Source organism: Battus philenor, unplaced genomic scaffold (genome assembly GCF_028537555.1).
Source record: "Battus philenor isolate CCGP_79_NKW_IND1 unplaced genomic scaffold, ilBatPhil1.0.hap1 SCAF_15, whole genome shotgun sequence".
In the NCBI taxonomy this organism is placed as follows: domain Eukaryota; kingdom Metazoa; phylum Arthropoda; class Insecta; order Lepidoptera; family Papilionidae; genus Battus; species Battus philenor.
Window position 1 is genome coordinate 7,342,201 of NW_027181677.1, and position 27,785 is coordinate 7,369,985.

A 27,785-nucleotide genomic window follows, 5' to 3' on the forward strand; every position below is an offset into this window, starting at 1 on the left:
GAGACATACTTTATTGCGTTGTTCTCATAAGACATATTTCTTCTCGCAGTCGCTCATACGGGTTTTTTTTTTGTTTTATCCGCAACTGATAAACCTTTCATGAGATTTTTTATTATTTTTCTTTTTATAGTATCTACGTTTTATATTTACCTACTGTTACTTTTAGACGCGTTGATTAATTTGTAATTGTTTTCAGTTATAGAGCTACAAAACATATACAATGAGTCATTTTGAGGATTTAAAAATTCATTAAATGAAAACTACTCACCGGCAACTCGAGGTACTCGGCGATTGTATACTTGGCGGCGCCTCTCCGTATGTCAGCTAGCGCTGTAAAGTGTTCGTCGCGTCGCGCCTTGCGTCTCAACAACGCCCGCGCGTAGGGATACGCTGACAGGTACTCTCCGTAAGCGTCTAACAACTCTCCCATAAACAGTTGCTTGAGTAATATCGCACTCTCACTTATTTCACCTTCCGATGGCGGAGGCGGCAGTTCGCGACTTTTCAGAGACTCCGGAATCTTCTTAGGAGCGAAAGTACTGATGCCACTTGTCGATTCACAAGACGTGTACGCGCCTGTTGAATCGCTCGATCCGCATTTTGAAAATGGAAACGCGGACGAGGCACCACTTTTGTCACTACTTGCGGAACTCTGGCGAGTTGCGATTGACTTCACGTCATAATCCGGATAGTGAAGCTCCGACTGGCTCTCGGTCGACGGCGATGATTCGACAGCAGCAGCGCTAATATATGAAGTATTTTTAATACAATCGTATAATTCCTCTATGGACTCGTAAGGTGTCATACTTCCACAAGATTCACCTTCATCACGTAAAGTCTCGTATATTTCATCGTTCCGTCGTCTAGTCGCAACAGGAGTAATTGCAGATTCAGAGCGACTTCTTTTTACGCTAGGAACTTGGTCGTACCCGAAGTCTGCGGGATTAAGGAAATCCCACTGCACGTTCGCCCAAACGTTTTCTGATGCATCGGCCGATATTCTATGATCAACGCAACACTGTCGACTATTTCTTAAAGTAACATTTTCATTATCAACTCCTGAGTTATCAACTTCCGATTCATTATTATCGACGGGAATATCAACAAATATTTTACGGAGGCCCATAGATGACACGCTGGAACTATTATCTGTGTCATCTAATTTGCGAGAGACATCACCGTGCTCACACTCTGTAATTTCAGAGGCACAGTCAACATCTTTCCTGGTAAGAACACCTTCATTGATAAGTTCTGTTAAAAGGCTTTTCGGCTCATCATCGTCCACGTCTTTCGAGTTCTCCACTAAAGTCTCTGTATCTGCATTAACATTTTCAGTTATCAATAAACCGGAATCAATGTATTTTCTCATTCGTTCCGTAAGAGCTTCACTAGCTTCCGACACTGATTCCAAATAATAGAAAAGCAAATGGTATTCCTCACGCGTGATGACAGCTGCTCGCAATAATGGCTTGCCATACAGTTCCAAGGCTGAGAACAGCGTCGAAGCTGCAATAAAAGAGAAATTATATATTATTACTTTACATTATATTATTATCATGATTTCAGACATCGTGTAATAATATGTTTCGGTAATAAATGCGTATGAACTTCTAAAACTCACAGTTGAATAATAAATTGGCACAATGAATAGAGCTGTGTGGGCGTCAGAAAGGTCGAGTCGAATGTCAAATTATTCACCTTGCATTAATTCGCTTGACAAAAGAACAACGACCAATTTTTTTGTGTTAACTGAATCCTGTAATAATTATCACTGGCTTTTAATTATTGTAAATGTGTGTGCTGTATGCCATTAGTTTGTCAGTTAAATTTCATTTCGAGTCTCAATTTCCAAAGCTACATAAGAAAATATAAAAATCTGCATAAATTTTTATCTGTTGTATATAAAGCACTTACAGCAATCACTTTAAAGTAAAACGTTATATATTTTATTGAACTCGATACAAAACTAGAGCGGATTACTCAATACTACGTATTGGATTTATTACAGCATCTTTGTATTTTTTTTATTTTAGGCAAAGCCTCATAAACTTGTTCTTTCAGTAACCTTACAAAATTAATGAAAATAAACAAACTTTTTGGTAAACAAAACATACCACTACAAAAAAAAGTTAAATTAGAGGTAAAAATGTGAAATAGTTTTTAGCTGCCTTCTCAGTAAAGCTAGGGTGAAACAGCAATCATAAATCAACAAGAGATGGTACAGAAATTGTCAGTTTTGTTTGCTGTGCATATATATATGTATATATATATATATATATATATATATAAGGTTAAAGAAATTTTGTTCTTGACAGTATATATACATACATATATGTGTGTGTACAAGAATTAGATGTAGGTTATATTACTGAACGTTAAAGATAAATCCCTAAGACATGTTCTGATTTTTTAAAAACGTGTGCCAATTTGCTCTGCTCGTGAAAAAATTTTCAAGCTACAATCAAAATTTTTAACGATTCGCATGAATCATAGCCGAAGTTTTTAACTATGAGTTGACAATCATCTAGATCTCAATCTTTCTTAGGCAAGAGCGATGTAAATTGGTAAGGTTAGTTAAAAATATTTCGTTGATTAAATAAATCATGATTAATCTATAATATGAGTGACAGTAAATCTCTCCCATTTATTTCGTTGGTAGCCCATTTATAAAATCTTACCCAGTTCCAGTGTTCGTATGTCAGTCACGGCGAATACGTTCGGTTTGCATACGAGCCGCTTCTACGAAAGATTACCTACACAATGGCGTGCGTACGCGTTTCATTATTGCCAAAGCGCTTTCTACAAACATCGCTCGTATGCCATCTGAATACTGAGTGCAACTTCGTTTGCACCGTATTCGATAACCAGCATCTTGAGGAAAGTCTTTAGTTTTCCTAACTTAAATAGATTCATTTATACATTTTCACATGCATATTCTTTTTGAAAGTTTTATTAACATGCTTGTATTCTCGATATTACTATACGGCCGCGAATTATGGTTAATCGCACAGCAGACCAAAAAAGGATTGAGGCTTTTGTAATATCGTATTGGGAGAAAATGTTACCCAAGGACAGCAACGCTCCAACATGTGCATCTTCGTTCAACTCAAGATCAAGACTAAGCTCTCTACAATATGTTACCAATGAGTCTTAAATTATTTTCGCCACATCATACGCAGACAACCAGATAACCTTGAAAAACAACTAGCAGTACGGAAAGTAGGCGGTAAAAGAGTACGTAGACGATCATCTACTACTGGTCTGTTGATCAAGTCAAATTAGGACTGGAACTCGTTAACTTAAATCACGGCTAGGTCTATTTTTATTATATAACTAAAGGTTTTTCTTACCATAAATCTTTTCCCAAGCTAGGAATGTTTCTAAATCTTTTCCATCCCACTGTGGAGGTTCATTTTCCACAACGATTACTTCTCCCTCCAATGCCGCGGCAGGGGCTCTGGGGTCCACTGGTGCTTTTGAGCCGCCGAGGAATAGTAAGGCAGCTGGAGGTGCTGAGATCGCTGAAGGCAACGGCAAAGGGGCAGTAAGCGCCAAGATTTGCGGAGCTGAGAGTGGTCCTGATGGAAGCCCGGCAACTACAGCGCCCACCTCTTGAAGCGGCTCACAGACTACTTCTGCAACCGTGCTGTTGCCCCATACAGTAACCTGAGAAGAAATAAATGCCGTAAGAAATGGGCTACAAACATTTTTATAAATATATCTATATCTATATGTATCTTAAAACATTTCTATTAAATTTTCTACGTATATATAATATATATTAAAAAGTATTTTATCACGGCAACAGTCAAACAAAACAAATTTGTTGCGATTTTGAAATAAGTATACGTAGAAAATTTAATACGAATATTTTGATTATGTTATTAAAGTTTTTAGTTAACAAATATAACAGCGTATGACCTGTATTCTATCCAAAACCCGTACCAGTATCATTATTAACGAATTTATTCCATTTCGATAAATTAAATAATGTTCCGGTTCGAACTGAGGCTACAAGGGGAGTTTACAACCTTAGTTAGTGTATGGAGGTCTGGGATCGGTGCTTTCAGCACATTGGGTCTTCTAACTTGATAAAGCAGTAAATGCCGAAGGGTATATAACATATTTCCGTGACTATAAAACTAAATGTATGAAAGAATTGCGATTAAACTTGATAAAGTTACTTATCCAAAGAAAATACATTTTTAACGACTACATAAAGAAGACACCTATAGACATCGACAAGAAAAAATAACCTTACTTTTTAATCATTTGTTACTTCAACGAACGCAATGATTATTTAAACCGTTATCGTAAAGTTAATATTTCGAACCGTCAAGGCTTCCACTCACAGTGAGTGACTGTTGACGGAGACGTCAGGAATTTTTTCTCCGAAATACTAACCGTTATAATAGTTTAGCTTCATCGTACACCCGATTACGTACGAAAACATATTGTAGTGCGACTTGTTTGAATAGTAACTAAAGTAAGGTAAATTAATTATGTAATGGATGATTTTCAATCAATGGCTACTTTTCTTCAATCTAAATGAATAATAATAAATCGCAAAATGTGTTGCTAAGCGCAATACTTGACAACGACTGAACGGGTTAGGGATTTTTCATATTTTTTGTTAACGCACGAGCAAAGTTTGTACAAAGAGAAAGAGAAGAGAGTACCATAATAATACTTACTATTTTACGTAAGCATGTTACATATACTTTATATAAACTAAATAAAAAATACCCATTACCTATATCAATTACCATAAAGCCAAAAAGGAACTAAAGAAATTGATATTATCTGTCAAAATTAATCAATGTCAAGTCTTTTATTGATACTTTATAATGTAAGCTATGCATGTAATTTTAATAATATGTAAATGCAGGAGTTTCGGAAGCCTTGACTGCGAGTTCATGGAGTTTTTACTGGCGGCCCTCGTGACGTCACGGCCGAGTTATGCGCACGCGCGCTCCCCGCTCCCTCCGCGACCCAATCCTGCCCGCAGGATAATGCGCCTGATACATCCTCAACGAGGAAAAAAATTAAAACAACTGCCGACGAGCAAAAAGCATCAGTTTTACACGACTAACGTTTTTTATAACTTACAGATTGCAACGAGAAGTCGGCACCAACCAAATATATTTCAAGACGTGTTTAACTGCTTTTTTAAAATTAATATCTACTATGAGATCTTTTTAGATTACTTAACAGTATGGGTCCCGGGTAACCTAATAGCTTTTTTGCAAATAATTTACTATATAAAAGAAATAAAGGTGACTGACATCATGGAGGCGTTTTAGTTCGGTGCGAATGGAATATAAAAAAAGCCGTTGTACGTCTGTGAGGCCTTATGTGACTACATATTTAATTTTAATCTTTCATTTCGCGTAGGCTTTATGGCTCGATGCCATCAATAACGTCAATTTGACCGGTATTAAAAACAAATACGTTATGATGTAAATAATTAAATTTGCATTTTCCTTAAAAACATGTTTTTTAAAAGAAACAAAAGGACGACTCACAAAACAAACATCTAATACATTAATAACATGGTCCAGTCATGGAAAAAAAGACAAACCACATTTTTAATAAAAAAAAAACAAAATGATAAATATTTTCAATCCATTTTAACCCACAGGTTTAAAATAAAAACTTTAAAACCTCTGTGAAAGTGGAATGAGTGACAGATTTTTAAGGACTTCTTTTTGTTGGAGTCACATTACGGATACAATTGATTGTATAATCTTAACTCTCGAAAGATTTAATAATTTTAATAGGTTTATAGAAGGTATAATGAAATCACTTGATGTTATGTATATTATTACAAAATAAAAAGCGATCTATCGGATTCGGATTCCATTTCTTGATAAAAATATCTAAGCTATACCTAAGAAATCTTCGTTCGACTAAAATTAGACGAAACTAATGTTTAATAAAAAAACTGCATACATTTTGTTTTAATACACCATGCCAGCTTGGTTGCTTAGGTTGTTTTTAAAAGTCGGTACAGACAACATTTTATTTCAACTTTTATTTACGGCGGCAACGGCTTTTACTTCGTGCAAACTAACCATTTAATTAAATGAAATTTTATTATTGTTATGGGTTACTTAAGAAGTATTAAGTTTTACTACAAAATATACGTTCATAATTTGTATGATATAACCTTAAATTTGTCGAATTTATTCAACGGTAACCGAAAGCAAAGTAAAAATATTGACATAATATTTCAATCAACTTTATGCGGTGAAAATATCGCTTAGCTTTTCTTGGTTATGAGTACAATCATGTATTAATTTAATGTAATTACAGGAAGTAATGATACTGCATTTTAATGTTCAAACCATATTTGTTTAACGACCTATGGCAATTAGTATCTGCTAAGCAAATAGATTAAATGTTAAAATATGATTATTTTAATACACATTTCTACCAACTCATAATAATAAATAATAGAGAGCAAATCTATTATCGAGTTAAGATTTTGGTAATTTTCTAAGCATTGACAATTGACCTTGGTGATTAGTATTGGAATTTAGTAAACAGTTTAAATCTTTGTCCGTTTTCTTTGGTAGAATTAAATAAGTTGAACAATATTTAATCATACTAAAAGATTGCATTGGGCTTATTATTAATTATTAACACGAATGTTAACTTATAAAATGAGGTTAAAGTATAGTATCGTTACCAAAAATGCTCTACTAAAAATATTGTTTAGTGAAAAGTGATTCGCATTATTTTTTACTGAAACTTAAAGTTTTCGTCAAAGATTAATGTAGATCATAATTTTTTGCAGCGACAATCGACCAAACAAAAGCAAATGGTCTAGGATCGAGTGTTCCGAATGCAATGAAAGTTAGCAAAAAAATAATACAATGCTGAAGTTTTCATAACATTAATTTGTTACACTTTTAAATAATGAAAAAGTTTACATTAAAAACATCATAAAAAATTACTTCGATAAATAAGATATTTTCGTTTTCGTGTTTAAAATAAAATTAACTGTAATAACGAACCATTTAGAAGGTCGGATATACATTTTTCTTTTAATTTAATTATAACTGAAGAAAATTGTGTTTTTAGTTCTGTTTATGAAACTGATTAAATAAATATGTAAATATGTGTGAAATTCTACTATGATATAAAACTTTAATTAAGGAAAATATTTTGTTACAAATTATTCAAAATCTTTTTCTTATCAAATTGACATTTAGTTATGATCCCGACTTATTGACATAAAAGTTGTCTCGAAACATGTTGCTGAATATTTTATTAACTTTTCCTGAACCAAATCTAAATTTTATTTTATTCTCTTTTAAATAAAAAGAATGCATTTGCGACATCTATTTCAAAAAATTACATTAGAACGCAAACATTACAAAAACGCCATCTAGCGCTTAGCGTAAAAATCATTACGCATTCATTTGTATTCACAATTGGTGTACTGTTCACACTGAAGATGGCAGTAAAAATAAACATATTGGTTAATGTCAATTGAATTTTTAAGACATTTTTATTTTCTTTTTACATTATTTTATGTTATTGTCATAAAATTCCGGTAATTAGAATTAAAAAAAAACCGTCTTTTTTCTATTCAACGTATACCAATTTACCGACATTGTACATAGAGCATAAAGTTTTTTTTATGCTTAATCTCGTTTTTGATTATTAATATGCAGCAAAAATCTTCAAAAATCATTATCTTTTTTGAGTGAGTTAAATTTGGACCAAATTACCAAGGGAAATAATTACAAGATATTGTATTCTACTTCAAATGGAATGAATACGTAACTTTTCTAAGAATCAGAATAACGCCTTTCACAGTTTCTACTTCATCTGATATTGCGTCGGCTCTAGCAAGCCCTTGAGTAAGCTCATTCGAAGAAACAATTATATATTAATTAAAAGACCTAAATGTAATAAACAAAATATTCTCTTTTGAATACGGGCGTCATTCCTTATGTGATTTAACAATGCTTTTACATCATTGCGAACGTTTTTGGTGTTTTATTATTTACAATATAATTTAATAATTGCATCGTTATTTTCTATAGAAAAGTATATACATTGAATAATTACAAAATAAAATAGTTTTTATACTTTTGTAAGCATTCGATACTTTTAAACAAACATGGTTTCGAATTTAAATGGTGTATTGATTATTTTAAAAAAATTACTAAAGTGAAGCCATATGTTTAATAATAAGTTTTTTTCGTTCTCATTAACGGTAAACCTTGTATCCGCGACTCGTTTAAAGGTGCAACAAAACTGGTTTCAAGATGCTTGCACTATTGCAATTTCTTAGAAATTTAGACAACTTTATAGACTACGCTTTCTTTTAGAAAATTAACATCTACGAATTTCGCACGGTTGAGTTTAAACTGAAGACATCAATAACCTACAGGTAAGTTATTACCAGAGTAAAAGTGAAACCAAAAGTATGTAATATGAAATTATTTCTTTCTGGTGTTTTACCTGGCTCTTAATGCAAGTATGTGTGATGAATTGTAGCACATCAATTGCGTAAATAACCTTCAGAACGGTATTGAGATTCAATATTATGAACAAGGTCTTCAGAAGAAAAAGGATATGCATATGGATACGTTTTAATCATTACGAAATGTTAATCATATTGTTTATAATAATGTAATGTATATTTTATATATGATAATTGTTATTTTTAATAGCTACATACCGAAAATTTTATGAAAAACATCAAGTAACTATAATATTGAAGGCGTTGTTTTTTTATAATCTGTTTTTTTTTGTATATTTCTATTGTTTAGATTAAGTTTAAAAGGTTGTACCCGTAGCTAGATGGTGGATATCTTATTATCTAAAATCCAAACCACTGTACCACTGTAACACTGCACACGGGCACAAAAATTGATTTTGATATGATTGACTTCATAGAGTGAATTAGGCTCAATAATGTGATTCTGATGTAATAGACATAAAAATTGTTATTTTATTCAATAAAATTGTAATATTCCTTCCAGCAGAAGTGATAAATTTAGCGAGGAAACAAATATAAAATGCGTAGCAATAAAAAGTCATACTATTTTTATTTGTGTAGAGAAGTTGCATTTATTTAATATTATTGTTAGTGCAGCCAATTAAATACGGGTACAAATAACGTTTTAAAATAGTATACTAGCTACCCTGAGCTTAAAGACAACATCGATTAACCTTTTTTTACCGTTGCTCACGGCTTATACGCATTGGCTGCAGTAAAGAGAGAAACCAAACTCATTATTTCTGTATTTTTTCTAACAAGATTATATTAGACATTATTTGTGAGTATATTAGGCACTTTTAATGTTATTGTACTCTTTTTACTTCGGACTCTCACCGTTACCCTAATGGCATTTGCAGATTAAACTGGTTTAAAGTGGCAGGGCGCACAGGATACCCAGCCTATAACAAATTTTAAGGTACCGATACTCGAGCCCTTGATCAATATGTTTTACGTGAAAATCTGTCCTTCACTTTTGTCCTCATTGGCAAGCTCATACCCTTTCAACAAGATGGCACGGGATGTACTCGAGATCACTCCACGAGGTCGAAACGGGAATGAAGAGATCCATAGATGAACGAAAGTGACCAACAGATTTGCAAGATGAACTAACAGTAGACAGGTGACATAGTTCGTAGAACAGATAGCCGCTAGAGCATCTTTCTCTACGTTTACTGTTCCGTAATATGTACTCCAAATATAAAGGATCAGTAAAAGCAGCGAAGAACGTCCACCCACAAGATTAAAAAAAATGAATTTAGTCAAAGTCGTCAGAAGAGGTTGGATGAAAGCTGCTACCAACTTGTTCTGTTGGTAATAGAGAAAGCTTATGCTAATCAGAGAACCACCTCCAGCTGAATTGATGATAACGCTATAGTAAACCTTGATATTAGCAACCGATCGGGTCGCCAACACTGACCGTTCTCCTAAGCAACCTAATATCTTTACGACTTCTCCATCCTGTGAAATAAATATTGCACCCATCTTGCTCCTGTGGGAATTCTCAAGATTGACTACTTTAAGGAAGTTTAACCAAAGCGTCTTCAGCGATCTGCCATGGATAAACAGAATTTGTTAGTGACAAAAAATCCGCTAGATGGAGCATAATTGTACATTACAGTTCTTACTACCACTCCTCGTATGATAAGTGTTTTATCAATGTGAATGCTAAAAATAACTTAGTTTATTATCATATATATATATATATATTTATATATATATATATATTTATATATGTATATATACATATATATATATATATATATATATATATATATATATATATGTATATATATAAATAAATATATCTTTTATTAATATTATAATTCATGTTAAAATACAATATTTATTTTCTTAGGCTACTGTGTTAAGATATTGGGATATCGTATGTTTATCCGAATTATTATTTTACTTCTCAAATCAGGTTTCATTTATGTGTTCTTTAAATAAAGTACGGCTTGACAGTATGTCTGTATGACAGTTATGGAATGTCTTTGCCTTTCTTAACCATTTTTTGGTCAAGTCTTTAGGTACATTAAAAATCACAGCTTATTTATTAAGAAAAACCTGTATGATAGTAAATCCACGCAACAATGTTACTCTACGACATTGGATTAAAATTACTGGACGGCTTAATTGCGAAGAGGTATCTTTAACCGCCCCTAATTACCGCTGTTCAACCACTGAAAAATTGTATCTATAAGATATTGCATTCCACTTAATTTACATTCCAGATAACTGAGTTAATTAACGAAAACAATCTTGTTGTAGAACTAATATTGTGGCAATAACATTCTTGGCTCCAACAATCGGGTAATTGTTGGATAAAACTGCCAATCGTTTGAATAATGTTTGAATTGTATACGTCGCCCGTTAGAGAGCTGGCTAAAAAATTCTTCTGATATTGCTTTTCCTTTTCGTTGTCTTATTTAAGCGAATTATCATACAATCAAAAGGATCGTTAAATAAAGAATATTCTTGCATAAAATAGTGCAAATCTACAAAATTTCATTTTTTTTTGTAATGGTTGTTGTTTTTTTTATTATAAATTTAGTATATTTAAACTTGTTCATAATTTATTTAACACAGTTTTAATAAATGTTTTCTATTTTATTATTCCATTAAAGAAGATACATGCATAAATTACATTTCTTAATGCAGTTGTTAAAATTGCATCGTACATTTGTTGCTAAATGAGACCGCAAATAAAACCGTAAAAAGTCACAGCAAAAATTTCCACGCGTTAAATCCATAATAACGCTGAAACATATTTTTTAAGTTGCCGCCATTTCGTGAACGGGTACGTGAAAATATTCGACCAAAATGCACTTTCGATTTTCAAATTATTTTTCTAATATCATTTTTAAACTAGCCAATTCTTTAAACTTTGTGTCATCAGCGTAATTTTGTGCGATCTTAATATTTGTATTTTACAAATATTACCTAAAAATTGCTATAAATTTTATAATAATCAATAGAAGTAGAACTGAGATATACCAGCACAATCTCTATGTAATCAGCAGGTTTTTTGTATTTAAGTATAAATAATTTGCTTGTTAAGAAAAACCTACCATAAGCACATTGGAACAAAATATAATTAAAGTCGCGTCGCCTTTCACATACATTTCATATCTAATTTCGCAAGTTTAGGATACAACCCGTGTTTCTAACACGCAAAGGCAAGTTCATTAAAAGTTTTTTGTTGTTCGACTGTGAATATTAGTTAACTAATACTACATTATAACAAATACAACTACATATTTATTTTTTAATTTAGAGAGCTTAAATAGAATCAATTTCAATTTACAAAAAATAACTAAATAAAATTTTAAAGCTTTTACGTTTTCAATCTGTTCAAAATATTAAATGAGACCGACGAGCGGTAAATTGTTCATGAATGTATTAAAGACAGTAACTAAGTAGCAACAGAAAGGTGCGTTTCTTTAGGTTGTGTAATACAAAAATACGTCGAAAAGAGGACACGATGATCGAGAAGCCGGGTAAACGGCCGATTTTCATTTGCGCTGTGTAACGCGAATACGTCCAAAGTGCACGGCTGTTTGCTCCACAAATTGACGATGGAAAGATACATAAACTAAAATTTCTATTACTTAACCATATTAACAATAACATATTTGTCCACAAACTTTCGAAAGATTTTTTTTGCATTTACTGTCTCATAAATATTTATAATTAACCTTCATTTCCGTATGTTTGACAGTATTTATTTTCAACTAATATACTTTAATAATTGTCAAAAGTGATAAGCGGATAACTTGACAAAGGTTCGAGCAAGCCGTTCAATTTTTTCCCACATTTTCTCCAATTGCGAGAAAAATAGTAAAAACAACACTATTTTTTCCAAAATGTCTATAGCTGCCAAACAATTGATGTCAATGCCATAAAATATGTGTCAAAGTGTAATAAAATATCGTGTGCCATAAAATTTGCTGTATTCGCAACAGAGAACTTATTTTGGTTCATATCCTTTTGTTTAATATTATGGAATTTAGAAATGAAAGTCATTAGTCTAGAAGTCAAGTCTTATTTTTGAAGCTGTAAATTGAACAAATTTGATTTTTCTTCAATTATCTTTTAAAATGCTTTCTAATTAGATTGCAATATCAACCGAGTATATTTTTCAGAAAGACGTGACTTATTTTACTGTTGTTTAATTTCTAGTTAGCAATCAATTGCGATACGATGTTTTTAATAAAATTTACAGACACTGATTTCAAAATTGTTCATTTGTTTTATAGCATAACTAATGACGGCTTTCAAACATTTCCGCCGAATTTGTACAAGTTTTCGCAAATACGATAATTTCGTAATGTACAACGTGCATTACATAAGTTTGATTTACCTTTGAATTTTAACTCAATGACGTAATATTATCGAAATGTCAAATGTCAATATATTCCCCACATTCGTGTTATCTTCCGTGTCGTGTTTGAAAATGGAAACGGCCGTCTTCACGGCTGTGGACAGGTCGCCGACTGACACAGTTTCAGCGGGCGAATGTTATAATTTTGTTTTATCAGTACAAACAAACATATATGATATGCTTTCATATAACACATTTTTATGTAACTGCAAAATATTGTATTAATCGTATTATATATTGATTTGGCAACCTGAATCGACATTTTTTTATGAGAATCTAATCTCAGAAACTTTAAAATTTAATCATGTCAAAAACAGCCACATTTTAATTAACAGATATTTATGAATAACATATTGAGAGGTTTCGTTATTATATATATCGATGATTAAAACGTTTATAAAAGATTATCAGTTTTAGACAGATTATCTTAATTTTTAATTGAAATATCCAATTTTACCGCTATTAGTTTTGTGATGACTTATACAAACTCGTTAAGTCGTGTAATTGAAATAAACACAACACATAGTTGGTGGAATGAAACATTATCACTATAGAAATAGGATAAAGCTTTGCTGACAAATGAGCTACACATTCATCCTTTTAAAGGTTTTACTCCTAGAATCAATCAAATTGTATACTTACGAACTATAGTAAGTAAATCAGTTGTTTAATAAAATAAACAGAGAGAAACATGAGTCGATCCTTGCAATTTGTCACCAACAAATAACATGGAGTGAGAGGCACGTGTCATAGTAGACATTTGCAGTGTTTGTATGGCAGAGTTATCAGAGCGTACCACAGACGCAAGGAGTCGACACGTGTACAGGTTTGAAGCATGCACCTGTTTTATGTTGCCGTTCAATTTACAATCTTTCGGTCAGTACGCATGGATATTTCCTTAATTACACATACCGTTGCAAAATGTCCGCATTGAAAACGGTATCAAACATTCTTGATCTGTTTCCGTATGATCATATCGATACGCAAGTAACGGTCGAAGTATACAAAATAGTAAGTAATACGCCTTTTATAACACAATGTTACCCTGGCATTTCATAATACGATAATAGCAACCGATTCAGCCTTGTTGCAGCCTTCCCCGGTACCCTTGAATTGGAATGCTAAACACGTATCGGGTTACAGATTATGGTGTGGTCCGATATCAATATAATATAATTCAGTCACTCCATAGAACCTGTCGAAGCGATAAGAGCTGGAAGGCCTTTCAATCCGTTGAAATTAGTAATATAGCAGCTTTTGTCGAAGTTCCCGAAGAAGTTCCAAGGCCTAAAATGGCGACTGAGCTGTCGGTAATTTGGCCCTGCGGCTAAATTAGCTTCGTCAGCTTTGTAGGCTCTAAGACCGCTTAAATGACATAAGCAATCAGCAATAACCCGCTAAAATAAAAATAATTTGTTTTAAAATACAAAACATTAAGTAAAATTATGTTTGCCCTCGTCATCTTAAAGCAAGTGATTTTATTTCTATTTAAGACACATACTTTCTCAACATTTCAAATCAACTATATAAATTTCTTTAATTGGGTAATTTTTTAAAAAAATGGAACTTATAAGTAAATGAAATTCAGATAAGACATTTAAAACAAACAAATTGTGACTTTACTTTCCGTCAAGGAGTCATGACTGTCAGGCACTGAAAAATCACATCCGACCTTTGTTAACTTCGTGTCACTTTCTACGACCTCCATCAGTTATGGCCTAAATGTTACAAAACGATTTGTTCCTATTACTATTAATTTTATGGGCAGTTTTCACGACACTGTTGTAAAAATAAACATTTTAAATGGTTTTCTATGTTTTATTTATTTTGTACCATGTTAACGAGACCTTAAATGGTTTCTGTTCTATACTTTATTTTGTATTTTGTCAAAATTAATTTTTAAATAATATTTCCAAAGCACAACAACTATCACCTTAGCGAATATTTCTAAAATAAAATAATCAAAAATTATTGTGTCGCTACCAACGATCTTTGAGTTATGTTTAAGGTCTGTATTGTGAAGGTATATACGAGTAGTTCTCATTGTATTGCTCATTTGTTAAAGAAAAATATTAACTTTCATTTAAAACAGACAGTGACCGTTTCTTAATCAGATACCACCAGTAAATAATTTTATATGTATTTTGTCATAATCGTTAGCTGTAAGATGTCCACTGCTAGGCATTGGCTTCCCCCAAACATTTATATCCAGCATTAGCAAATGAACTTAACTTTGTAAGACTACATCCTACTCTGCTCTTGCCACCTCGTGGTCTCAGCTACAAAACCCTATGCCTGATTAGCGGAGATTATATTATTACAAAAATAGAGACAAAAGCTCTCAGTTTATATAGACCGGGGTAGTATTTTCGAACAGCGCCGTGTTTAATCTTCTCCTAATTTTATTTTGAAGTGTGAGGAAGGTTCATCAGTATTGTACGTTAGTCCTATCGGAACTAATTGGAACTCCAGCCTTTGCGTGAGTGTAGTTGTTGGTGAGTTTTTGTTGTATGTGTGTTTATTTATTTGTGTATGTGTTTGTGAACACCTAACTGTGTAACAATGTGGATTATCAAATTAAACAGTCACATAGGCTAAAGAGGTATCCTGTGGATAAGGATTAAATTATTTTCGAAGATATGTTCATCTATAGTGGAAGTGGGCGGGGCACATCGCTTGTGCAACTGACAGCCATTGAGACTTTAAGCTTCTCAAGCCTCCTACTTGGTGAACCGAGGACAGTCATAGTCGCAGGAAGTCGCAAAAAGCGGACAGTACAAGATCGGTCGTCGTGGCGGTCATTGGTCGAGGCCTATTCCTTGTAGTGGGCGTCATTCGGCTGACATGGTGGTGATGATGATGACTGTCAAGTTTATCTGTCTCTATTAACTGTCTCTTAAAGCATTTATGTATTTTATATTAAATATGCGTTGGTAACTAGGCTTCCTTTTTTGTTATTTTTTCGTTAAAGAAATCTATTTAATAATTTTATATAACCATATAGAAGCTGATAATACTACCGTATAAATGAAAAACTAAATCAAATTAAAATGATAACATATTCATTACCTATCTTAATCTATTGATATACTGATTATGCCATCTATAATAGATAGTAGCGAGCTATGATCAGATTACGTCGCAGAGATGCTGATACATTAAATTACAAAAAATATGCTTTGTATATCAGACATGCAATACTAGGAAATCAGAAACCTTCTAGAGTGATTCATTCAAGCGGAAGCTGCTGTGTGATTGCTTCACAGCTATTGTAACTAAAGCTCATGTACTTAAAAGGTGACTTTATTAATATGTCCATGGATGTATTTAACATAAATATCATACAAAAGGCGTTAGGTGAAGTGCTTTATAAAATACATCCTTATTATGAATAATCGTCTTGGTCTAGAGAAGCTTTGTGGTTAATGTCTGAATGTTACGAGTATAATTAGTAACAGGCTATCGTCAATATAGAGAAGGCTCGGAATTTGCTCAGGAATGAGATCAAACGAAAGTAGCCGACATAGTCCAGCCGATTGGCAGTTTGTAGTGGCAGCAGGCTAGTTAGTTAGGACTTCCACCTAGAAAGTGGAGAAAATGACCTGGTTAAGGTCGTCGGAAAATGCTGAATTCAACTGCTTTCAACAGGTAGTTTTGGACAGGCGTTTGTTTTTGTCATCTTTCTTCTGACATATATACATTTTGTATAAGATGACTTCTTTGTCATAGACAATTGTTTGCCTGGTTTTAAATCACAGCTTCACAGTGTGTTCCGTGACAGAGCGCTAATAAGGCTAGACCTAGACATTGAATTGAAGTAAATAATTCAATTAATTCATTAGTGATGCTGCGTGGAGTGGCGCAAGGAGCCCCAAACGGCTGCTTCGGCTTGAGGTATCAGTTATATAAACCTTTCTTTTCAAAAACTAATAATAATAACAATTTTTTGGTCAAGGTCCAAATCCATCAAACTTGCAGTTTATTATATGCGTTTCTAAAATAAAAAGATTGCTTACAATATATAATTTTTTATAAAGTTAATATTTTATACCAACGGACTAATCCTAAAACAACACAAGAAAAAAAGAAGTTAAAAAATATCAATGAATAGTTATAACATCATAATACTTAAAAACGTTATTTTTATTTATTGTTTCGACAAAATATTTTTCAGTTTCCGGTATAAAAATGATTCAACTACAGACAATGAGTACAACCGTACGTTTTAAAAACAAAATATATTCACTACATGTTGTTTATAAATATTCAACACAGACTTGAACCTGGGATAGATGAATCAGACCGGTACACTGACGCTGAGTTAAAGCAGCCTTCAAAATACTCGATTAGCATATTAACGGAATAAGGCTTTATTTAGATTCAAGGAAAACTTTATAACAATATTCAGAACTCACATTAGCACTATTTATCTACTATATTATAGCAGGTTCACTGACCTATTAGACAAGCATAAATTCCACATAAAGTCAGTGACAATCAATATAATGGAGAATGGTCAGCATTCCCGCGTATATTGATGTCGATTTCTTACTGGAATGAAAATAGTTTTTACAGATTAATACCGCTTTGCATTCGTTGAATACCGGGATTATATACACCGAATAAATTGCCTCAATATTTTTTTTAATACTGTGCGAAGTCAGCTTTTGCAGACATCTCTGATATAATTTAGGGTAATTACAACACATTTCTGAAAATCTTATTTTTGACTAACAACGTAGCAACATCGTCAGTGAACCTAATGCTCCAGTGACAAATGTCTTCCTTGTGTCATAAGTTCGTTGTTATATATACCCATTTACTTATACTCGTCCGCCCGCAATAATTACTTTTTAACAGTCAACAAATCAGAGGTCCCCCACTAGGTGGATCGATGACAGGCAAGGTTACTTCATGCGAGTAGTGCCAGGGAATTAGGAGTTTACAAAGTATGTGGCTATTCTATAATACAATAATAAATTTTAAGCAATACCACGATTTTACTAGGCGGTCCATAGCTGGATGTGGACCTCCCCCATATATTTGCAATAAGACCATTAATGTTTCCGAACAACCTTAACTAGATCATTTATCCACCTTGAGGGCGAACGTTCTTCGCTGAGCTTGCAGATCTATGGTTTTCACTCCTTGAAATCTGTCTTTCCATATTGACATTTTCTTTTTAAAAATGTATTCGTGAAAAAGATTAATAATGTCACTAGAAGAAAAGTCTGTAAAAATGTAAAGGAACATTTAGTGCTATTTAGTTGTTGTGAAAATTAAGTAAGTAGCAAATAAGTAATTCTCATTCCGAATATTATTATGAATGATGAAGGTCCAAGCATTTAAACAAAACTATGTAGAACTTACTATCGAGATTGACTTATGAGGCCGACCGACTTCAATGAATGTCGCATGTCGTGATCGAACAATGGCTTATAATTTTAAATATTGCATAAACTACCATTCTAATAAAATTTCGCAAAACATTTTCATATAAACCTAATACTATATTCCATTAAACTTTTAAACATTTTTGTCTCTCTAAGACGTACGTTATTATTAAAATTAGATTATAAAGTTTATATATACTAATTTACCACGTGCTTTTCATAACGCAAGAAATTTCTTCAGTTATACAAATAATTATGATCTAGTACATAAACAAAAAAATTTAAAATAAATGTTCGTGTTCTAATATTAGAATGCGTCGAGGAATAAAGCTATAATTCTAAGCGTTAGTATGTGTAACATCATTATCTAGACCCTAGGTCGCCTGACGATGCGTACGTAGGCGCACTTCGTAAAATTCCTTATAGATAAGAGACCATCGACTCATAAATAGTGCATTGTTCGCCTTGATGGAGCTGCTAATATAGGAAATTCGCTGTGTTTTAATCTTGTTTCCTTTACACTTCAAATTTTCGCGCTCTTTTATATACACAAAATAATTGTATCTTATTCTGATATAAGATACAATTACTCTGTAATACTTTAGAAAAAAAAAACAGATCTTATGTAATTTTGATATTTTTTCTTGCTATATTTGTGACAGACAGCCCAAAAATTGAAATTAAGTAGGTATACTTTATCTTGCACGATCTTATGTCGTAACCCATCTAGATGACATCGGTGTTTAATTATACATGTTTAATTATCATTGAAATAGCCTGGAAGCGTAACACGAAATCTTGTACAACACCAAAAAATTTACCAATCTATTAATAAAATCGTTATTATCTATTTAACCCAGTAACTTCTGTTTTATATTCGCTTTAAGAAAATAGTGACTCAACATTGCAGAATAGCCACGCCCCAACACTAATGGGTGAAATTTATATTGAAATTAACATAAGATGCGTCCAAACATTCTAAAGGGTTTACTGCAACTGGTCACTGGTTACACAGCTTTCTAATCATTAAATTTCTGTGCCACTAACATAATTTAGCCCATTTCTTTATTAGTAATACTATATGCATGTACTTATAGAGGGTATTAAATTTGATAAATTACTAAAGAAAGTTCGGAGGCTTAGCGTTAATTGTCAATACTTAAGTTTCACTCTTATTGTGAAGTCTTAGTTGTACATCTCGTCTTGAATATATAAATAATCAAATTTAAATACTATGTTCGCTGAATACAGTTAATGCTGGTCAGATCTGAGTAATGCTTTTGTTGTGAACAAATTTTTGTAAGCTAATTAAAAGTATAAATCAATTTAATGGCCGATATCATTAGTATAAAGAAATTTGCGAGATAGTTTTCTACTAATATAATACAAAAAATATTTATTGATAATATTATTTTTACTCACAAGATATAAACTAAAATTTTGCCACCAATGTAAACGCATTCTTACGTCGCTATGACCACCGAGATAAAGTGCATTTTCTTTACAATAACTCTGTCTGAAGAATAGTGTTTGTTATTTACTTTACGATGGCCATGAAGCACGTATAGCTCGAAACATAACATCATGAACAAATACATTGTTATCGGATTACATTTGTGTTTTACAATTGAAGAGGGGCATATTAACGCTGTAAACTGTCAAACCAGTTAGTAATTTATACTGTACCGATAGTAGTAACGATAGATTGCGTCATTCGATTCGTCATTACAATAAAGGCGAAACAGGAATATTGCAAAATGACTAACAAAGAGCGAAGACGTAATGAACTAGTGCCGGTGAAACTGTCGGTAAAAGTTAGTAAAGAGATTTACTAATGTGCAGCGTTTAATGCTAATGACCCGCTTCAATTTCACACGGCACGCCGCACTTTCGTTCTCGTAATATTTTTAACCTCATTTAGTCCCTGCAATACGCACTGTACTGTTCATATACAATCACACAGAAAGTAATAATAACAAAGAAATATTCTTTTATCACACCTTTAAACACTCATGTATTAAAAAGAGGTATATTTAAATACTGTACCGTCTTAAATGAACTGCAATTTGTAATAAATAAATATATTCTTCGATTAATCTTATTTCTGATTGCTATCTTTAGATACATCATCATCAATACATCAGCCGATAAATGCACGCTACAAGACATAGTTCACCCCAAAGATCGCCACTATGACCGATCTTGCAAAGTCCTCATCTACCACCTTCCTGCGACCTTGACTATGTCGTAGCTAGTAAGGAGCCGATGACTCTTAATATATTTCAAATTATTCCACATCTTTATTAAGTTAATGAGAACTATAATTAATATTAAATAAAATACTAAAGATATGATTTTTTCGCATAAATTTATTAGTAATATGTTTGTACAATTATATTCTAATAGCCAATATATTAACGTCTTATCTATTTATTTATGTATATTATAATAAATTAAGATTAACAGATTTTGACTACAATTTTATAGGTGCGCTTAACAATCCGTACTTCAAAGAACACGTTTGATATATTTAGAATGACTAATCAACATTTGTCAATATTTTTTTAATTTATTCTGTTGCAATTTAATTCGATCCACAAAACGCACAGTTTATAATAAAATTAAATAATGTTTATATCGTAAATTTGTAATAAATTTGTTACTAATAATTATAGAATAAATTATCTTAACTACTTTAACATAATAAATAGATTTATATTGGAAATTGGCGTTAACATAGATTTTTATATAGTGTTGATATTCTAGCGATGACTTTGCCATGGTGTGTTAAAATGTTTAAGCACGCGATTTGGTTGTAATTAATTATTCCATATTTTTTAATACCCTTTCCCACTGTTGGGACACAGGCTTGGTTTCGGAGAACGAGTACGTTGTATTCTCCTCGAACTCAATTTCGGTTATATGTCTTTCTTTCTTTACTTTCAAGAAACGAGCATGTGATTATGAAGAACATTTGGTTCTGAACAATATCTAAAATGCAGGCCGCTTTCAAATGGTCTTATGGTAAATCCTACGATTGAAACGATAATGACAATGATAAATGTACAATTACTTTTATAGACAACTGAAGTGTAATATATTAATGAAAATACAACAACATTCAGTGTCGTGCATTAATGAAACCAACTCTCAATTATAACACTGATTATTACAAAAATGAGTTAAATAATTAAAAATAGAAAAACTGTAAATTATGGCACACGGCAATCCGTCAAGTATCTCAAAATAGTGGATCTATTCCGAGTGAGGACGTAGCCAGGAATTGTTTTATTCACACCCTTGGTCTCTTTCATTATAGTGCTACCGAAACCGCTGTACCGCGTCATAGGTATACGAGGCGAAAGGGAGTATCGGCAGCGACGCTCTAGTTCTTGTTACCACGACCCCCACCTCGACCTGTTTTCTTATGACACGGGGTGACGAGGTTTCGGTATCACTATAACTTTTATACTCGCTTAACAGTTAGTTCCAGTTATTCTTGCATAAGTACAACCATTTCTTACAGTTAAACTTAATAAAGTAACTCTAAATCAATTAAAGTATGAAATCTTGAAAAATAATAAAATAATAGTCAAACGCATACAAATTTAACTTGTATTTGAATTAAAAAAACGTAAAATTAGTTGCAAAAGAAAGTACCGTAGTATACAATAATAAAGTTAATTAGACATAATGAACCTGATGTAGTATCCTCAGGCCGTCCCACTCTCCGACAACTTTGAGGTTTCTCGGTAAAACTAAGCGGATTACGACATTGCGAACCCGCAAGTTATATATAACATAGTCAACACGAAGGCCTGGGGGCATAATATTTAACTAACGAAGGATATTTTTTTAAACTGGACTAGACAAAATAACTTGTTTGTGTCGATACGTACCGATGTGAAATATCCGACCTTGAGCAGTTATCGTTTCTTTAGTGTACATACGTTAAGTAACTAGTCAGTGTCACTAAGCTCAGCCACGATCCTTGAACAATTAGATCATTGGGAATTAGAAAGCTGTTTTCTCATTTACCAATCGATATAAACCTGTCACAAAATACGGTCGTGTCATTTAAAAACGAATATCTCAAATATCGGCAAGTGGAAATTTTCTTAACAAGAATATACTAAACAATATGGTGTAAATGTTGATAATTAAAGACGACCTTCAAAGAAACCGTCACTATAACAAACCTTTAAATTTTAATATCAAGAATGTTTTTTATCCAACACACACTCCGAAGCAATTCGTTCTAAATTTGCTAATAAAACATGAACTATTAAATAGCCAACAATGTTTTTTTTTTATGGAGCTGTAAAAGTGAATGTAACCTGGAACAAATCAAATAAACCTTGAACGAATGTTAAGAACATAAAATTTGTTTTTATTTTGAGAAGAGTATTAAAAGTTTCCCTCAAATAATAAACAGTACCTAATATCGAACCATTAACAATAGAGTAAGACCTTTGTTAGTTAAATCAAACAAGCGACCACAAAAAAATGTTGTAACATAATGGTCTATAAAAAGCCGAATCAACTCAATTGATTTCTATTGTGCCATAAAAGTACAACTCGCATTGTACAAAGTTTCGGCAACACGACATTACCATGCAAAATGCGTGGCCTATTACTTTGAGTGATGTGAAAATTTAAATAGTACCGTAAATAAACTTAAACTGTGTAATAGAATGTTTTAGTGAAATATAAATAAATATTTATTTTAACACCATAAAATGACAAGTTGTGCACGTAATACTTAGAGCAACTAAGGATTTTGTAACACAAAATTGTTTTTTAGCTAAGGCACGTGCTAAATTTTTAGTTTTATTTAATCCTGTTCATCATTATCATGTCAGTTGATATACGCCGATTGCAAGGCACAGTCTTCCTTCAAAGATCGCCACGTTGACCAGTATTGCACTGTCTGCTTCCATCTACTTCTCGAGACCTTTTGTTATCACCGGCAACTTACACTGTTCAAAGAACTTCGTTTTCAGGCATTGTAATATTTTGATATGGAACTTCCTAAACACTTCCTGTTACAATGAACAAATACTTGCTTACTAATATACTGTTTGTGAAAATGATTTTTCAATTTAAAATTAATTATAGAAACGTAATACACGAACACACCTTGTATATTTCTTTCTTATAACACAATAAATAAATATCTAATGTATTAATTTGGTTCCTCATAAAGTTTTAAATAAACTCGTCCTCGAAGACAACTTCCCGCGCATGTAAAGTAGGAAATCGACAACACAGTCGGAGACAAATGAATGTTATAAACAAAGCATTCGGGTTTATTAAACTTTGTCACCTTCAACGTAAGGAAGCTAATGTAAGAAGTGAGGAAGTAAACAAACGGCTTACGCATTCATGTAATAGCTAACGAAGGGGTCGTCAATTAATTTCGTGCTTTAGTTACCAGAGGTATTCAAGCATCGCATGCAACAGTTAGGTATTACGGTAACGTGCAGGAGATCGCGTGATACAGTCCGACCGACGCTTCAAGACTTGTCGAGTACGTCTTGTAGCCAGTTGAATTCACTATATAACAACCGAAACGTTACTTGTTACGCTTCCTTGTTGCGCAACCACTTTCATTCCAATTCTAACATGAACAATAATAAATTAATCAAAAACAAGTAAAACATTACACGATCAACGAAATTACTACTGATAATAAATTACATTTTTTTGCCGTTTGCAAATCATTAAAAGTAAACACTAAAAGTTAATCCGATTTATGAATCAATGCGTACTTGGCGCCCTTACAACACGGATCTAGACTCGCAAACACGTACATGCTAAATGTTAGCCAGTTTAGCAGCGGTAAGCGGCAAATGACATTAGAAGTTGTCATTGAGATATGTGATATTTATCTATTTATGACTTCGATATTTTTAACTAAGTCTTATCTTCTCTTATTGTCTAGTTATTGTCAGTTCTTTATTCATGACATGGAAGGAATTAAATCTAGAAACTTAGCGTAAACTTAATCTAAATCAGACTTATAACCAGAGACATTTATACACGGCGTTACCCACACCTTTTTTTGTGCTAAGATATACAGCCATAGATTATTTTAATTTAATTTTGAAATGATTTAACTGCGCTTTTATGAAATCTAGTAAACAAATCTTATTACTATTCTTAGAAAATATGCATTAATTGGGCGGTTTTATTTAAATGATATTCTGTATAAATTTCTGCATAATTAAGTAAGACATAAAATGTGACAAAACTGGAAAGTTATTATACATACATACATACATATATATATATATATATATATGTGTGTGTGTGTGTATATATATGTATATATTAATATATAATTATAAATATAATTATATATATATATATATATATATATATATAATTCGAAAATTCCAATTCCAAAATTCCTTTCTCCGGCCTTTGCTTTTGAAATAGTAGTTTTTATTATCATTCAGCCAGTCCTTTTAATTATGGTCTAAATCTAGGATTTAGGTATAAGCATAACAGAAATTGATTTCCAAAAAACTACTACAAATATTGTCATAGTATTTAATATATTTTGAATTACAACTTACCAGGTAAAGCAAGAGGTATGTTAATATGATAGTAGTACAGTTAACTGGCAGTCGTAAAAAAGATGAAATTACTATTTAACTGGTAAATTAAAATAGTAGCTGTACAGAAATAATAGTTGTCACTATAATTAAATGACGGTTATATTTGTCAAGTACCAATTTATAAGTATGAATTTGCATACTTTCTACTATTTAAACCGTGTTACGCAATTTTATAAGCATATTTATAAAAGCGAAAGTTTTTTAGCGCTAACTTACAGGCTGTTAAGTATATATAAATTAATTTATTATTGTTTCATTTGTTGTATACAACAACCTTCAAAACACGAAATACTTTCTAGATAGCCGTTGCTTGATAATTGGCAAAATCTAGTTTAACCTGATATTTGTTATCTGTATTTCCGCTGATTGTTATACTAAATTTTTAACAAGGATTTTATACACACAATATTGATAAAAAAAATGTGAACTGGGCCTTTCTCTAACGCTCGTGTCATGTATTTTTAAAGTTTACATTTACTTGCTTGTTCCTTCTATCTGACTGCGGGTTTAGAATATTACCAAAAATACTGAATTTATTTTCTTTACAAGCTTGGCCGCCAAGTCTTAGTGTCAATTTTTGTAGCAGGCCTTGCAGTGTGCGTCAATCGACTGACTTGATAGTGATAATTTTCTTGTCGTTTATAGATACATAAATATATATGTAGAAGTGTAAAAAATATTTCTTAATTTAAAATTGTAACAAAGCGCATTCTGCAATTCATTGTTGATATAATTAAAATGTAATCTTTTTAATTTAAGTGATTCATTAAGTTCATTCACTAAATATATTTTTCATTAACGTATTTGCATAAAACAAGAACTTATTTTACTTATAATTTACTAATAACAGCAAACAAAAATAATTTTATGATAATACAATAGACATATTACCACAACACAGATGTTCACTCATTTGCATTTGGTCAGAACTGTGTCGCTGATATTAACGCCCGCCTTCGTAATTTGAAGGCGACGGTGTTGATTTCTTAATATAAAAAACATTGAACACAAAGAAAAATTTACAAGGGGTATAAATCTCTGGGTCCGTTGAAATAAAAACAATAACAGAGTTTTCTTAACCTGTAGTTAAATCAGATTTTTAAAAATGGAAACTTCTATATCAAGATGTTTACGTGATCCTATATTAGAACCAGAAGTAAAGTTCTATTCGCCCACAAATTAATATAAAGAAACGGTACAAGGCGGTCGGAACGTGGGCAGAAAGTATAAACGTAAAATCTATCATGACGATCCGAGTAATTGATTTACATTTGTCCAACGTACAAGGACAATGATCTCACGCGAACAATAATAAAAACACTGTTTCTAAACAACGCCAACTCACTTCCATTGAGAGATAGGTTTTGTTTGACAATCATATGTTCAACAAGCCGCGTCGCTATGATAACTCCAAATAGTTTTCAGGAAATAATAAACAAATTCTTTAATCACAATTTATAAACAGTACAAAAATCAGAGTTCGTTTCAATTATTCATACGAATATTCATGTTGTGAATTAATGAAACATTTAGATGACGTACAACGCATGACGCAGCTGCAATACAAAACTCAAGAAAACAAATAAGTTTAAGCGAATATAACAGAGTACCTTATTCATCTCAAATTAGTCGGACACCTATTTTCTTATTAATGTAAACGGATGTTACTGCCCACTCTTACAACTGTTCTACTTTGCGCGCCTCGACAAAAAAGGCAAAGGACATTTACAAGTAAGTCGGCTGATTAAGCAACATACGATGTTTGTGTAAGGACTCGATAAGTAAACATGGCTCGTTGCGTTTTTACTAAAGACACTGTAGAAATGTTAAGTTAAAAGTTGCACTATTGAATCCCACTGACAGTTTTAATTATATTTTAATTTACCAACATAAATTTATGCCTATTTATTAATATTTTTATCCACTTACGATCACTTACAGTGACCACTTGTGTACGACATGAGAATAATGCCATAAGATCCCTATTTTTTAGAAACTAAAATCATATTGAGCTCCCATATAATGGCATTCTTCGACTTAGAGTTACGAGAGTTGCAAAAACGTCCAGATCTGAAATGCTCTTAGCAAATCGCCACGAGGACAGTGTCGACCAGTATCTTTAAGTTTCATTATTTCTTAAAAATCTTTCACGCCGTCATATGATTTTTTTAGGTTATAATATAGTCAACTTTCTAAATTAATTCTATAATAATTAAAAGATATCTCATGGGAGTCTATTGTATTAGAGTTAATAGTAGCCCACAAAAGAAATAATAATTTTATTCTGAACAACATTGTCGACATATTAATATACATAAGTTGGCAAATAAGTCTTTTGGCTACAACGCGAGAATCTATTGAATTCCTCTTTTTTCCAATGTTTTAAACACGTTCCTTAAGATTATTTTACCAAATTTTTTTTAAATATCTTCCTATCTTTAAATAAAAAAAAATAATTCTGCTTTGCCAGTTATTATTATTGAAGTTCATGCTATGCCAAGGTCTTATAAATATTTGTTGGATTGGTCACTGAACCTTTTTTTTTGTATCCTTTTTTCGTATATAAAACACTCAGATCGATTCGCCTAACACATTCATATACAAATATTACCGACATTGATTTTCACTTTAGCTTTGTTTAAATATTTAGCTCGTAAAATGCATATGGCTTTCAACGTTATTATCACGTACGTGACCGTTGTAACTTTCATTGACTAAATTTGTTCTGACCTTTCGAGCTATTTAAATATGGTAATATCATAAATCAAAATACCGAAATGTTAATGTTTGCGCTTTTAGCTTTTGCAACATTGTGGGTTTTCACCTTGAAAATAAAACCAATCGCAATAGAACTTAAAAATTTTATT

At 32.1% G+C, this 27,785-nt stretch overlaps 1 protein-coding gene across 1 annotated transcript in view; it reads right to left on the reverse strand.

Annotated features, from left to right (window-relative positions):
• LOC137919063 (uncharacterized) overlaps positions 1-27,785 on the reverse strand; it is a 141,528-nt gene that overhangs the window by 84,568 nt on the left and 29,175 nt on the right. Inside the window, exons 2-3 of the mRNA XM_068762034.1 lie at positions 3,351-3,666; positions 269-1,506 (exon numbers count right to left, since the gene is read on the reverse strand). Of these exons, the coding sequence (XP_068618135.1) occupies positions 269-1,506; positions 3,351-3,666 (1,554 nt within the window). The remainder of the gene's footprint in view (positions 1-268; positions 1,507-3,350; positions 3,667-27,785) is intronic.